Genomic DNA, 13449 nt, shown 5'->3' on the forward strand with positions numbered 1-13449 from the left:
CATAAATTTGCTGAGTCTTTTCCCCCCACGTTATTCACCTGAGCGACAACAGCATCTGCACTCTATGTAGCGTGGAGGCAAACATGCCTCAAGGGGACATGAGGAAGAATTTAAGTGAAACTCTGCAGGAGAGGACACAGGTTGACACTCCTGTCAATTCATCTTGCAAATTTACACTCCTTTCCCAACAAAATAGATTAGCTTAATCTCCAGATAACGACCAGCAAAGACTTCAGTCGTTCCGCCGCCCTGTGCTTGAGAGACTTGGCTGTGCGAATGCATTCCCAATGGAGCTATAGAGCTACCCAAGCTTCCATATTCACCGGGCGAATTGCATCGCAGATCTGGCGAGGAAAACAAAATGCGGTTCCATATATGCTTCTATATCAGGGGGCGCCACACTTTTTTACCCTAAGATCTACTTTTTAAGCACCCATCCTCTCAAAATCTATCAACGCGTGGGCGGTCTCTTGAGTGTCTCATCACAACTGAGGTGGGGGGTGTGCATCGCTTTGACTGCTGTGGAGAAACTGAGACACAGTTAATAGGAGACCAACTTGCTCGAACGCAGCTTAATATGCACATACGCAGTGACTCATTCAATCGATGCGCGTGATCGAAGTATTGGCCACACCTTAATTAAGCGACAAGATTGATGATAGGCTGACATCTTTCTTTGGTAGGGGTTCCATGTGATTGACCAAAACTGCCTCGGCGATTGACATTTAAGTGCATGAGGCCTTTGGTAAAATCACTGAAAAAGTGTACCACCGAGGCAAAATTAGGATTTCAAAGATGTTTTGATTGCACAGACTGTAGTCTTTGAAAATTCAGGGAGCAGCCTAGACAAATACACGGCGCTCATGTTTCCGGTCAGTCATAATCACCAAAACTATTAAATTTTGTTCAATCCCACAATAATGAAAAAAAAAATCTAATTTTTCTAATTTTATATTGTTTTCTAAGAGGTCTCAAGTTTACATACACAAAAAGTACAATGATTTGAAAAAACATCGGGAAGCCCAGATGATGTAATGGCTTTTAACTCCTGAAAGGTTAACTGACGTGTGTTAATTGACAGCACACCTATGGTTGTATTAAAGGCTACTCCTCTTACACTCTGCTTCCTTGTTTTAAATCATGGGAAAACCAAAAGAAATCGGCTAGGAAATCAGAGAGCGAATCATGGAGCTCCACAAGTCTGGATCATCCTTGAGTACACTTTCCACATGTTTGAAACTGCCACAGTCATCTCTTCAAACAAATTATACGCTAATATAAACATCATAGGAATGTCCAGCCATCTCACCGCTCTGGAAAAAGAAGGGCTCTGTCTCTCGGAAATTAATGTGCTTTGTTCCGAAATGTGTGAATCAAGCCCAGAACATACACTAAAGACTTGGTGAAGATGCTGAATGAAGCTGGAAACTGTGTCACTATCCACAGTGAAACGAGTCCTACACTGACATTGCCTGAAAGACCACTCACCGAGAACGAAGCCATTACTCCTAGAGAAAAATAAAAAAATCCAGATTACAGTTTGCAAAAAGACACAAGGACAAAGATTTAAACTTCTGGAGACGTCCTATGGTCTGATTAAATTAATTGTTTAGCCATAATGACCAATGTTACATCTGGAAGAAAAAAGGGGGAAGCTTGGAGACCTGAGAACTCCATACCAACTATGAAGCATGGCGGTGGCACCGTCATGTTGTTGGGCTGTTTTGCTGTTGCAGGAACTGGAGCGTCTCATAAAATAGACAGCATCATCAAGAAAGTACATTCCATCGCGTTATGAAGGCAACATCTCAAGACATCCAGCAAGCTATAACTTGGGCGCAAATGGGTCTTTCAAATGCACAATGACCCAAAGCATACTACCAAAATGGTTAAAATTTGACCCGGATAAGTCAATGCCTTGGAGTTGCCATCACAATGTCCTAATCTGAATCCCATCAAAAATTTGTTGGCAGTTCTGAAAAGGTGTGCGCGAGCACAGCAATCAACGAAACCTGATTCTGTTATACCAGTTCTGTCAGGAATAATGGGCCAGGATTGCAGCAGAGTACTGTCAGAAGCTTGTGGAAGTTTTCACAAAAATACGCACCACCAATTTGGTGTTATCCATTTGTTCAAAATATTATTAGGGAGTATCTGTTTTCTATTTTGCTATTTTGTACTTTTGTTTGTACTTGGATTGTTTTTCCAAAAATTGTCTGTACAACGGTCATTAATTATTATCTTTGCAAGTATGTACTGATGTAGCAATAATACTGAAAATCTCAGGACAAGCCCACAGGACACGCTTCTGGTCCCTGTAATTGTCAGAACAGAATCTTTCAACCAACTAAAATAAATGCTCAGTGATGGCATCACATTTTATGATACTTTTAATAACACGTATTACAGTCCTAAATAAATAAACACTGTTTAAGAAGAGAGAAATATTTTTTTGCATTAAATCTTTGTGCATCATGCAGTTCATCAGATACATTACACATCCTTGGCCAAGCCTTCAAAATAAGCATCTGATTCCTCTCCAATGTGAAAAAGAGCCATAGTAGCTACCTTTGGTGCATCGCTGTGGAACTCATCATTGATGACTTGTTCCAGTACTGGTGCTTCCTGCATTGCATCGTGAACAGTGATCCCATCTTCCTCTCATAGTATGTCGTCCTCTGTGCCATCCATGGCAATAGTGAGGAAACATTTTTTGAATCCCAAGAGTCTTGGTTCCCTTTATTCCTCATTATTGTCAGTGGATGTTTTGGAGACAAGGGGAGTGAGAGAGCAGACTTCGATGGTTTGGACACGTTCAGAGGTGAGAGAGTGAGTATATTGGTAAAAGGGTGCTGAGGATGGAGCTGCCAGGCAAAAGAGCGAAAATAAGACCAAAGAAAAGGTTGATGGATGTTGGAAAGGGAGGACATGAGGACAGTGAGTGTTAGAGAGGAGGATGCACGAGATAGGCTTAGATGGAAAAAGATGACACGCTGTAGTGACCCCTAACGGGACAAGCCGAAAGAAAAAGAAGAATTTTCAGTGCTTTGAGGCGAATCTCCACAATGCTAATAGCGCAGCCTCTTGCCTTCTGGTTGGGTACAATCCGTAGCAGATGTTCCAGGGCGTCAGGTCGCTATCAAAATAACTCAAGATCAAACTACTTATAAACGAGCGTAATAAGCGCATTAAAAAAGCAAGCTTTTTAATTGCTTTTTTTATATATGCCCATTACGCTTGTTTACATGTAATTTGAGCTATTTTTTTGATAGCGACCTAACTCCATACTCTTCCTCCATCTCTGGGAACTGTGTAACTCTCCCACATCTCAAAACTCTTCCATATGCTTTTTGATGGATTATTTTCTCCTTCGCCTTCGTCCACAAACTCACATTTGATTCAGCCACTTTGAAGTGGCGCACAGCTTCACGGTTGCCCACTTCTTCGGCAGGAGTGATGTCACTTTTCTTTTAAAAGCCGCTGCATAACCACCCCTTTTCGACATTTTTTTTGTCTTACTTTAAGTTGAAACAAACTCATGGGCAACCGTTTCTGATGTTTGGTGCAGTAGCAACAAAAATGCTACGCTAATGATCGTAAAATGGCAAACTCTTGTGAGCAGGTCAGAAATCTCAGGTTGGCGGCGCAAATTACCGTAATGGTCACTGGTGGTGTCGTGGTACACACGCCTGACTTTGGTGTGGGCAGTGTGGGATCGATTTCCGCTCAGTGATTGCATTGATATCTGCCCTGCAACTGACTGGCAACCATTTCAGGGTGTAGGTCGCCTTTCGCCTGAAGGTGGCTGGATTAGGCTCCGGCTCTCCCGTGACCCTTGTGAGGAGAAGCAGCTTGGATAATGGATGGATTACTGTAATGCATATAAATGTGTAACATAAGACATTGAATATAATTTTGAATTGTACATGTATACGACTATACAATGTGGTTTTCTTTTTATCGTTAATCTATACCGAAATATAATATTTTGAGAAAATATTGTGCATTATACACAAATTACGGTGTGTGTGTGTGTGTGTGTGTGCATATCTCTCTCTCTCTCTCTCTCTTTCTCGCTTCTCTCTCTCTTTCTCTCTTTCTCTCTTCTCTCTCTCTCTCTCTCTCTCTCTCTCTCTCTCTCTCTCTCTCTCTCTCTCTCTCTCTCTCTCTATCTATCTATCTATCTATCTATCTATCTATCTATATATATATCATGGCAATCATTTGACGACACAGATGCCCATTTGTCATTGTTTGTCCCTTAACAGTCCTCTGGGTTCTTCTAACAGACATGTCAATCTTTGGCCTTTACCCTGGCTACGATGACTTCTACCTTGTGGTGTGTAGCCACTGTGGTCAAGTAGTGAAGCCGCAAGCATTCGAGAAGCACTGCGAGAGGAGACATGGACCTCTGTCCAAACATTATGCTCGAATATGCTCCCCGCCACCCCAGCCCCAGCAGAGGACCCATCACAGCTATTCTCCTTCTCAGGGGAACAATCCCATTCCTGCTTCATCATGGGATGCTCGAGGCCAAGGTGGCAGTTCAGGTAGACCATCATCACAAGCCCCGTCTACACCCCCGCAGCACAGACCCATCAAAAACACAAAGGAAGGAGCACGGTAAGAATAGAGAGGGGTGGATATGAAGGAGTGAGCAGTGATTTGATATCTTGACATTACTCTCAATACCGTAACTATTACAAATGAACACACCACTGCCAGTCAAAATTCAACAACAAAACTTGGGCTCAGATGTGGGATAAAAATCTGCAATACATCTGGTTGCTTAAGTGTGCAGACCCTAAAACGTGTTGTTGGTTTGGGTTTTTTTGAATTGGTTTTCAAGTTAAGCCCTCACATAATTTATTGATATACATTTGTAGCTTGACATACGAGGTTAATTCATTCTGTGTCCGAGCTCGTACTTCAATTTGCTTGTATGACAAAGTGAATTTCCCAATTGAAATTAATGTAAATGCGATCAATCCCATTCAGCCCCCAAAATCCCACACCATTTTAAAATTTTTCTGTAACTCCTTTAATTCCTCAGTCATCAGCTCCTCGGAGTACTGCTAGACGAGTTCGTTGACGTCCCCTTCATCCACTTCGAGGCCTATACACTCTCCAAGTGACAAAATCTACTCCTCTGGCACTTCAGGTTCAGCTTCAAATCCTTTACTGTCCCTTTCAGACATTGCCGCAGGCCACAATTTCCTCCACGCAGATGAAAAAGTCCATGTTTATTCACGTTGCCAGGCCATATAAATAAGCCTGAGGCATGTCACAATATTATAGTGGTCCTTTCAGAATTTACAAACTGTGAGGTTAGTGTTTTCAATCACCTCAAAGTAGCGTCGGAGCAGATCCCTGGTGAACAACTTTTTGAATTTAGATGTAACCGGTTGGTCTATTGGCTAAAGGATAGGTTTGATGGTAGATGGTGAACCCAAATTAAATTCTTCGGAGAGGTCTTTTTCGAGGTTCAGTGAGTGAGCTGGAGCATTGTTGAGGATGAGAAAGGCTTGCAAAGGCAGGTTTTTCTCGCAAAAGAAATTTATTGACTGCAGCACCAAAGACAAGGTTTACCTACTCCACGAAAACTGCGTAGTGACCCTTGGATTAGCCCTCCTCATAACCTGCAGTATTTTAAAATTATGTTTTGAAGGCTCTGGGATTTTTGAATGCTAGAGTCCTTACCTCGGTTGTGGCCTGGCATCTTTGTCTCTTCTGGTGTTATGTATGTCCTCCTCTTCATCCTCTTTCAGAACAACCGTTGCCGTTTCAGACTTGCTGAGTGATGTATCCTTTAGCTTCGATAAGTTCTGCAAAAGTTGTCACATATTCTTCAGCTGGCTTCACATCAGAACAAGCACTCTCACCATGCCTGAAGACAGTGTACATCCCAGTCCTTTTCCTAAAATTTTAAAATCAGCCCCGGCTGGCTTTAAAAGGTTTCTGTAATCCCTCGTCCACTGATGTGACTTGGGTCTCCTCCGACAAATCTTAGATGAGTGTGCCTGCCTTCTCAAAAACGATAGCTTCTGTTACCATGTCTCCTGTGAGATATATTTCCCCCTGCCACGTCAGCAGCAGATTCTCTATGTTCTCATCAATGGAGGTCCGTAGCTTAGAAATAATGTTCATCTCTTTAGCTGGCGTTATCAACTTGGATTCCTTTTGCTTGAGAATTATACATATCATAGATGTAGAAGGGTTATCGACTTGAATTCCTTTTGCTTGAGAATTGTACATATCATAGATGTAGAACGGTCATACCTCTTTGCCAAGTCGCTCATTCGTTCACCTTGTCCATGGTTTTATATTTCGTGCTTTAATTCCAGTGACATCTTCTTCTCATCGCTTTCCCAAAAACATGCTTTCTTTATCCACATGGTTCAAATTGACTAAAATACCTTCCATAAATGCTAAATAAAAACAAATGCGAGCACAGCTGCAAAGAGATACTATCGAGCCGAGGTGCATACGTGGAAAGACACAGTGAAGTGCGAAAAGCTGAATGGAAGCTGTGCATCTCGGCATCTTACCGATCGCTGCTCGTGCTACCTGCGGCTCGTACTTCGATTCCTGGCTCAAGACAAAGCAAAACAAATATTCAGTGTCATGGCTCGTATCTCGGAAAACTCGTATGTGAAGTTACTCATTTGTCAAGGTACCACTGTATTATTGCAAGAACGTTGTATTTGCTCCCATGTGTCTAAACAGGGTATTTTGATTAACATCACATTTGTGGAATAATAATTGAACAGATTTCTTCAATTTTAATTCACATAAGAGGCCGAACATGTTTTGCAATATCACCCTCTGGTGTCAGCTGAAATATCACAACTGCTCTTTTGCTTGTGTTGCGAATATCCTGTGACCAAACCTGAAAGTATGTGGTGATACCTAGCGGTAACTACAGGTTGATGATATAATTATTTAAAGTGCAAACCATCAACACATCGTGACCATATTTTAGTTATTCAGAGGTGGCAGCTCTCGAATCATAATTACATCAACCCTTTACAATTGCAACATACACAGGGAGTCTGCAACTCCATTTTTAAGGTTTGGTCATGTCACGTTTGTAACGCAAATGCAAGAGCAGGTTTGGCAATTCAGGTCTACAGCATAGGGCTGACATTGTAGCCCCAGACATGCATGAGAATTGATGAATTCATCTTTTTAATATGTACATCATGAAAGCAATATTAATTAGAAGACTGTTTGGACGCGGCACATAAAGTAGTGATCAAAATGATAGCAGTCCAAAGTGACTCACCAGATTAATCCACATTTTCAGTATATTTTTTATTGCTACATGTCAAACAGGTTTCCAGTAGGTGCAGTAGATTATCAGAAAACCAACGTGACCTTGCATGAGTGATATACACACTCTTAAGGCTGTGCAATTGGGTAATTTGTTGAAAGAGGTGTGTTAAAAAAATAGCAGTCTGCCGTTGACTTTACAAACTCAAAACTGTTTTGCACAAATTTTTGTTTCTAGGATTTACCAATTCTTTGAATCACTAAACAAATATTTACTGAGGCCCCATAGCTCAGTGGTTAGTGCATTGGTTTGGTAAACTAGGGGTTGTGAGTTCGTATCTCACTGGGGCCTCTACTCCCAAAAAGAGGTCGCTTCAGGAAGGGCATTTGGCATAAAAACTGTCAAACAAATATGAGCTTTCATCTGAGATTTTATGCTGGGGCGACCCCTCACGGGACATACCGAAAGAAACTTACTTACCTAAAGGGAAAACCAGTGCTTTGCATGAACAGTGTATCCAATAGGTTATGTAATATGTACCCTATTCTGACAATGTGATGTTAAATCCTCTCTTATTTAATAGTGTTTTGAGAAGATTATCGACAATTAAGAATTTTCAGGGGCGCAACCATTTTTGTGAGTCACATGACCTATGTGCACGAATGTGATATGTACCGTGCTGCAACAAAAGCTCGATTACATGGGACAGCATTTATGCCCAGCACTGATTTCTCGTATTTATCCTAATCTGATGAAGAAATAGCAATATCGGTTGATCAGGAAGACGGAGGAATACCTCCATACAGATTTGAACCTGTGGCTGGAATTAATGTTGAATATTCAGATGGTTCTTCGGGCGGAATGATGCGGAGTCTGATAACTTGGAGGTCTATGTGCGACGTAAGTGCGGTTAGGAGTATATAGAATATAAAATATATCGTGAAAATATGAGTTATTATGGTAAATCAAATTGGACTGCTTTAATTTTGAACACTTCTGTACATGTTGTTTGAAAAATATTTTCCCCTTTAAGTTTGGGTTCTGGCTGGACTCAAGTTAAAATATTTTTTGTTGATTGAGATGCAAGCTTGGGGCTCATTGTTATATTGAAGATGAAGCTCCTACAGTTTCAGCTTAACCTTTTGCTTTCTTGCAGACGTCTAAATCTCATAGGCCGAATTGACTGCTGTTTGCTGAAGTCCTTCCATATTAAACTAAAGTTCCAGTTCCTTTCTTGTGTTCATTGTGTTGACATCCTTGACACCATTATACAAAGGCAAATTGACCATAGTACAGACGCTCGTAAGATGACAAATTTCTTCTTTTACTTTCGACTTGTCCCGTTAGGGGTTGCCAAAGCGTGTCATCTTTTTCCATCTTAGCCTATCTTCTGCATCTTCCTCTCCAACCCCAACTGCTCTCATATCTTCCCTCACCACATCCATAAGCCTTCTCTTTGGTCTTCCTCTCGCTCTTTTGCCTGGCAGCGCCATCCTCAGCACCCTTCCACCAATATACTGACTCTCTCTTCTCTGAACATGTCCAAACCATCAAAGTCTGCTCTCTCGAATTTTGTCTCCAAAACATCCAACTTTGGCTGTCCCTCTAATGATCTTATTACTAATCCTATCCAACCTGCTCACTCCGAGCGAGAACATCAACATCTTCATTTCTGCTACCTCCAGTTCTGCTTCCTGTGGTTTCTTCATTGCCACCGTCTCTAATCCGTACATTATGGCTGGCCTAACCACTGTTTTGTAAACTTTGCCCCTTCATCCTAGCATAGACTCTTCTGTCACATAACACACCAGACACCTTCTGTCAGCTTTTCCAATCTGCTTGGACCTGTTTCTTCACTTCCTTACCACACTCACCATTGCTCTGGATTGTTGACCCTAAATATTTGAAGTCCTCCACCCTTGCTATCTCTTCTCCCTGTAGCCGCACTCTTCCCCCTCCACCTTTCTCATTCACGCACATATATTCTGTTGTACTTCGGCTAATCTTCATTCCTCTCCTTTCCAGTGCATGTCTACATCTTTCTAATTGTTCCTCTGCATGCTCCCTGCTTTCACTGCATATCACAATATCATCTGCGAACATCATGGTCCAAGGGGATTCCAGTCTAACCTCATCTGTCAGCCTATCCATTACCACTGCAAACAGGAAGGGGCTCAGAGCTGATCCCTGATGCAGTCCCACCTACACCTTAAATTCTTCTGTCACACCTAAGGCACACCTCACCATTATTCTGCTGCCATCATACATGTCCTGTACTATTCTAACATATTTCTCCGCTATGCCAGACTTACGCATGCAGTACCACAGTTCCTCTCTTGGTACTCTGTCATAGGCTTTCTCTAGATCCACAAAGACACAATGTAGCTCCTTCTGACCTTCTCTATACTTTTCCGCTGACATCCTCAAGGAAAATAATGCATCTGTGGTACTCTTTCTTGGCATGAAACCATACTGTTGCTTGCAGATACTTACTTCTGTCCTGAGTCTAGCCTCTACTACTCTTTCCCATAACTTCATTGTGTGGCTCATCAACTTTATTCCTTACCTTTGTTCTTAAAAATGGGAACTCTTCTATCCTTCCTTCTCTCTCATTTTGTTCGTTCATCAACTTCTCAAGGTATTCTTTACATCTATTTAGCACATTACTGTCACCAGTCAACACATTTCCATCTCTATCCCGAATCACCCATAACCTGCTACTGTATCCCTGTTTGGCCAACCTCTAGAAACCCTTTTCTCCTTCTTTCGTGTCCAACCAAGTGGAAATGTTGACAGATGGCTCTTGTTTAGCCTTAGCCACCTCTACCTCTTCCCTACATCTCATCTCAATGTATTCCTTTCACCTCCTCTCAGTGCTGTGTCCCATTTGTTTTTTGCTAACCTCTTTCCCATTATCACTTCCTGTACATATTGGGGTTCCACCACCAAATCTCCTTCCTTAACTTCATTGTGTGGCTCATCAACTTTATTCCTCTATAATTCCCACAGCTCTGAACATTGGCTTTGTTCTTAAAAATGGGAACTAGAACACTTTTCCTTCCTTCTTCAGGCATCTTTTCGCCTGCTCGTATTCTGTTGAATAAGTTGGTCAAAAACTCCGCAGCCATCTCTCCAAATTGCTTCCATACCTCCACCGGTATGTCATCAGGACCAACTGCCTTTCCATTTTTCATCCTTTGTAGTGCCTTTCTGACTTCACCCTTACTAATCATTGCCACTTCCTGGTCCTTCACATTTGCCTCTTCAACTCTTCCTTCTCTCTCATTTTCTTCATTCATCAACTTCTCAAAGTATTTTTTCCATCTATTTAGCACAGTACTGGCACCAGTCAACACATTTCCATCTCTATCCTTAATCACCCTTACCTGCTGCACATCCTACCTGCTGCACATCCTTCCCATCTCTATCCCTCTGTCTGGCCAACCTGTAGACATCCTTTTCTCCTTCTTTCGTGTCCAACCTAGTGTACATGTCTTCTTATGCCTATTGTTTAGCCTTTGCCACCTCTACTTTTGCCCTACGTCGCATCTGGATGTACTCCTTTTGCCTCTCCTCAGTCCTCTCAGTGTCCCACTTCTTCTTCGCTAATCTCTTTCCTTGTATGATTCCCTGTATTTTGGGGTTCCACCACCAAGTCTTCTTCTCCCCTTTCCTCCCAAAAGACACACCAACTACTCTCCTGCCGGTCTCTCTGATTACCTTGGCTGTCGTAGTCCAGTCTTCTGGGACCTTCTGCTGTCCATTGAGAGCCTGTCTCACTTTTTTCCGAAAGGCCGCACAACATTCTTCCTTTCTTAGCTTCCACCACATGGTTCTCTGCTCTACCTTTGTCTTCTTAATCTTCCTACACACCACCAGTGTCATCCTACACACCAACATCCTATGCTATCGAGCTACACTCTCCCCTACAACTACTTTACAGTCAGTAATCTCCTTCAGATTACATCGTCTGCACAAAATATAATCCACCTGCGTGCTTCTACCTCCGCTCTTGTAGGTCACTATATGTTCTTCCCTCTTCTGGAAATAAGTGTTCCCAACAGCCATCTCCATCCTTTTTGCTAAGTCCACCACAAAGTTCCTTTCCTGGATACCGTACTTACCCATCACTTCTTCATCGCCCCTGTTTCCTTTACCAATATGTCCATTACAATCTGCACCAATCACAACTCTCTCGCTGTCTGGGATGCTCAGAACTACTTCATCTAGTTCCTTCCAGAATTTCTCTTTCAACTCTAGGTCACATCCTACCTGTGGGGCATAGCCGCTCATCACATTATACATAACATCACTCGATCTGATACTCTTTTCACCTCCAAGACATTCTTAGCCAGCTCTTCCTTTAAAATAACCCCTCCTCCATTTCTCTTCCCGTCTACTCCGTGGTAGAATAATTTAAATCCTGCTCCTAAACTTCTAGCCTTTCCACCTGCGCTCTTGGATGGACAGTATATCAATCTTTCTCCTAATCATCATGTCAACCAACTCCTGAGCTTTTCCTGTCATAGTCCCAACATTCAAAGTCCCTACACTCACTTGTAGGCTCTGTGCATTCCTCTTTTTCTTCTGACGACGAATCCGGTTTCCTCCTCATCTTTGTCTTCGACCCACAGTAGCTGAATTTCTACCGACGCCCTGCAGGTTAGCAGTGCCGGGGGTGGGCGTTGTTAACCCGGGCTATGACCGATCCGCTATGGGATTATTTAGATGGACGCTCATATTTCTTTGGCACAGTTTTTACGCCGGATGCCCTTCCTGACGCAACCCTCTGCATTTATCCGGGCTTGGGACCGACCTACAAATTGCACTGGTTTGTGCCCCCAGAGGGCTGCATTGTAAGATGACAAATTTCATTGTTGTGAAATGAGAGAACCTTTGACACTTTCAATACGAATAGTGTCAATATAGTGAGGATGGTGATCCAATTGGACAACAATGATACCTGCACTTCATACCACACGTATTAACAAAATAAAATTGAGAGCATTTTTTTTTCATTATGTTGCGTGTAAACCTCTGTAAATGGTGAATAGTGTATTTCTATATTTTGAGCTACAAGCTAAAATTGTGTACATTCGTTCCGCCTTGATTGGACAAAGCGGCGGAGAAAGGAAATCTTCGGTGTCATAGAGTTATTGAAAACTTAGGGTACTAATATAGTTGAATACTTTCGCTGTAATGATTTAAAGAATGGACACATTTGTAGATAAGACAATAGTGGATCGTCCTAATTGCCACAGCTGGAATTGGGAGCCAGTTCCTCCGAAATGCCAGTAACCATACAGTCGCTTTCCATGTTATGATGAGTTTAGCTGGGACCACTAAGTGACATAACGTTTGTTAATGGTGTCCTTATATGTTAAGTAATCACTTCAGGTATGTTTTCAAAATTGTGATTATATTTTGTGGGTTTAACCAACTTTTGCAGAGTACTCAGTTGTATATCATATTTATAGGGAAAGTTTCTCATGGTCGGTTGTCTCTCAACAGACATTTCTCACTGGAAAAATCAACCCACAGCAGCCACACAGATTTATCAGTATTCAAACAGCCAACACCTCTGGAGCCTCCGATTTGCCCTCCATCCGCATCCGTCAGAGATCCCCCATGGTCACACAGCGGCACCTCACCTGGTAGATCTTCAGTCATTGACAGGCTCCACGCCCAAAGGAAGAATTTTTCTCCAGCGTCGGTAGTCCCAAACCACCGTATTCCCAGGCCATACAACAAAGTGGCCTCCAGTAAGTCTTGGGGATTTAAATGTAAAAAAGTTGGATATTGGAGGATCCGTGCTGACTGTATCTTATCTGCCTCATAATAATCATTGTTGGGTTTTGTCAATATTTTAATAATACTTTTTTTATACTGTGACAGGAACAAATGGTATTGGATTATAGATTAAAATCAGGATATGCCGAATACCTCATGTTTTAGCAGTTTGCAGTATGGTTGATAGCCTTTAAGAGGAAATCGCAGTACCTTGCCACTATTAAACGATAATTTGTACAAACCCCAATTTCACTCAAGTTGGGACGTTTTGTAAAGCATAAATAAGAACTAAAAACAATGATTTGCAAATCCTTTTCAACCTATATTTAATTGAATACACGACAAAGACAAGATTTAATCTTCAAATTGATCAACTAATTTTTTTT

At 41.9% G+C, this 13449-nt stretch overlaps 1 protein-coding gene and 1 long non-coding RNA gene across 4 annotated transcripts in view; one reads left to right on the top strand and one right to left on the bottom strand.

The window, feature by feature from the left end:
- The window catches only part of atxn7l2a (ataxin 7-like 2a), a 74975-nt gene that overhangs the window by 8655 nt on the left and 52871 nt on the right, over positions 1 to 13449 (top strand). For 2 of the 3 annotated variants that reach the window (XR_009796887.1, XM_061833174.1), the window contains exons 3-4: positions 4269 to 4623; positions 12785 to 13035. Coding sequence is in view for 1 of the 3 variants with exons in the window: in XM_061833174.1 (XP_061689158.1) it covers positions 4269 to 4623; positions 12785 to 13035 (606 nt within the window). In the remaining 2 variants the exon portion in view is untranslated. The remainder of the gene's footprint in view (positions 1 to 4268; positions 4624 to 12784; positions 13036 to 13449) is intronic. The other variant, XR_009796888.1, reaches the window with a different exon arrangement.
- LOC133507764 (uncharacterized) lies at positions 934 to 8726 on the bottom strand. Its single transcript, XR_009796889.1, has 2 exons — positions 5701 to 8726; positions 934 to 3871 (listed from the first exon to the last, which is right to left on the bottom strand). It is a non-coding gene; the product is annotated as an uncharacterized LOC133507764 (long non-coding RNA).

Source organism: Syngnathoides biaculeatus, chromosome 10 (genome assembly GCF_019802595.1).
Source record: "Syngnathoides biaculeatus isolate LvHL_M chromosome 10, ASM1980259v1, whole genome shotgun sequence".
In the NCBI taxonomy this organism is placed as follows: Eukaryota; Metazoa; Chordata; class Actinopteri; order Syngnathiformes; family Syngnathidae; genus Syngnathoides; species Syngnathoides biaculeatus.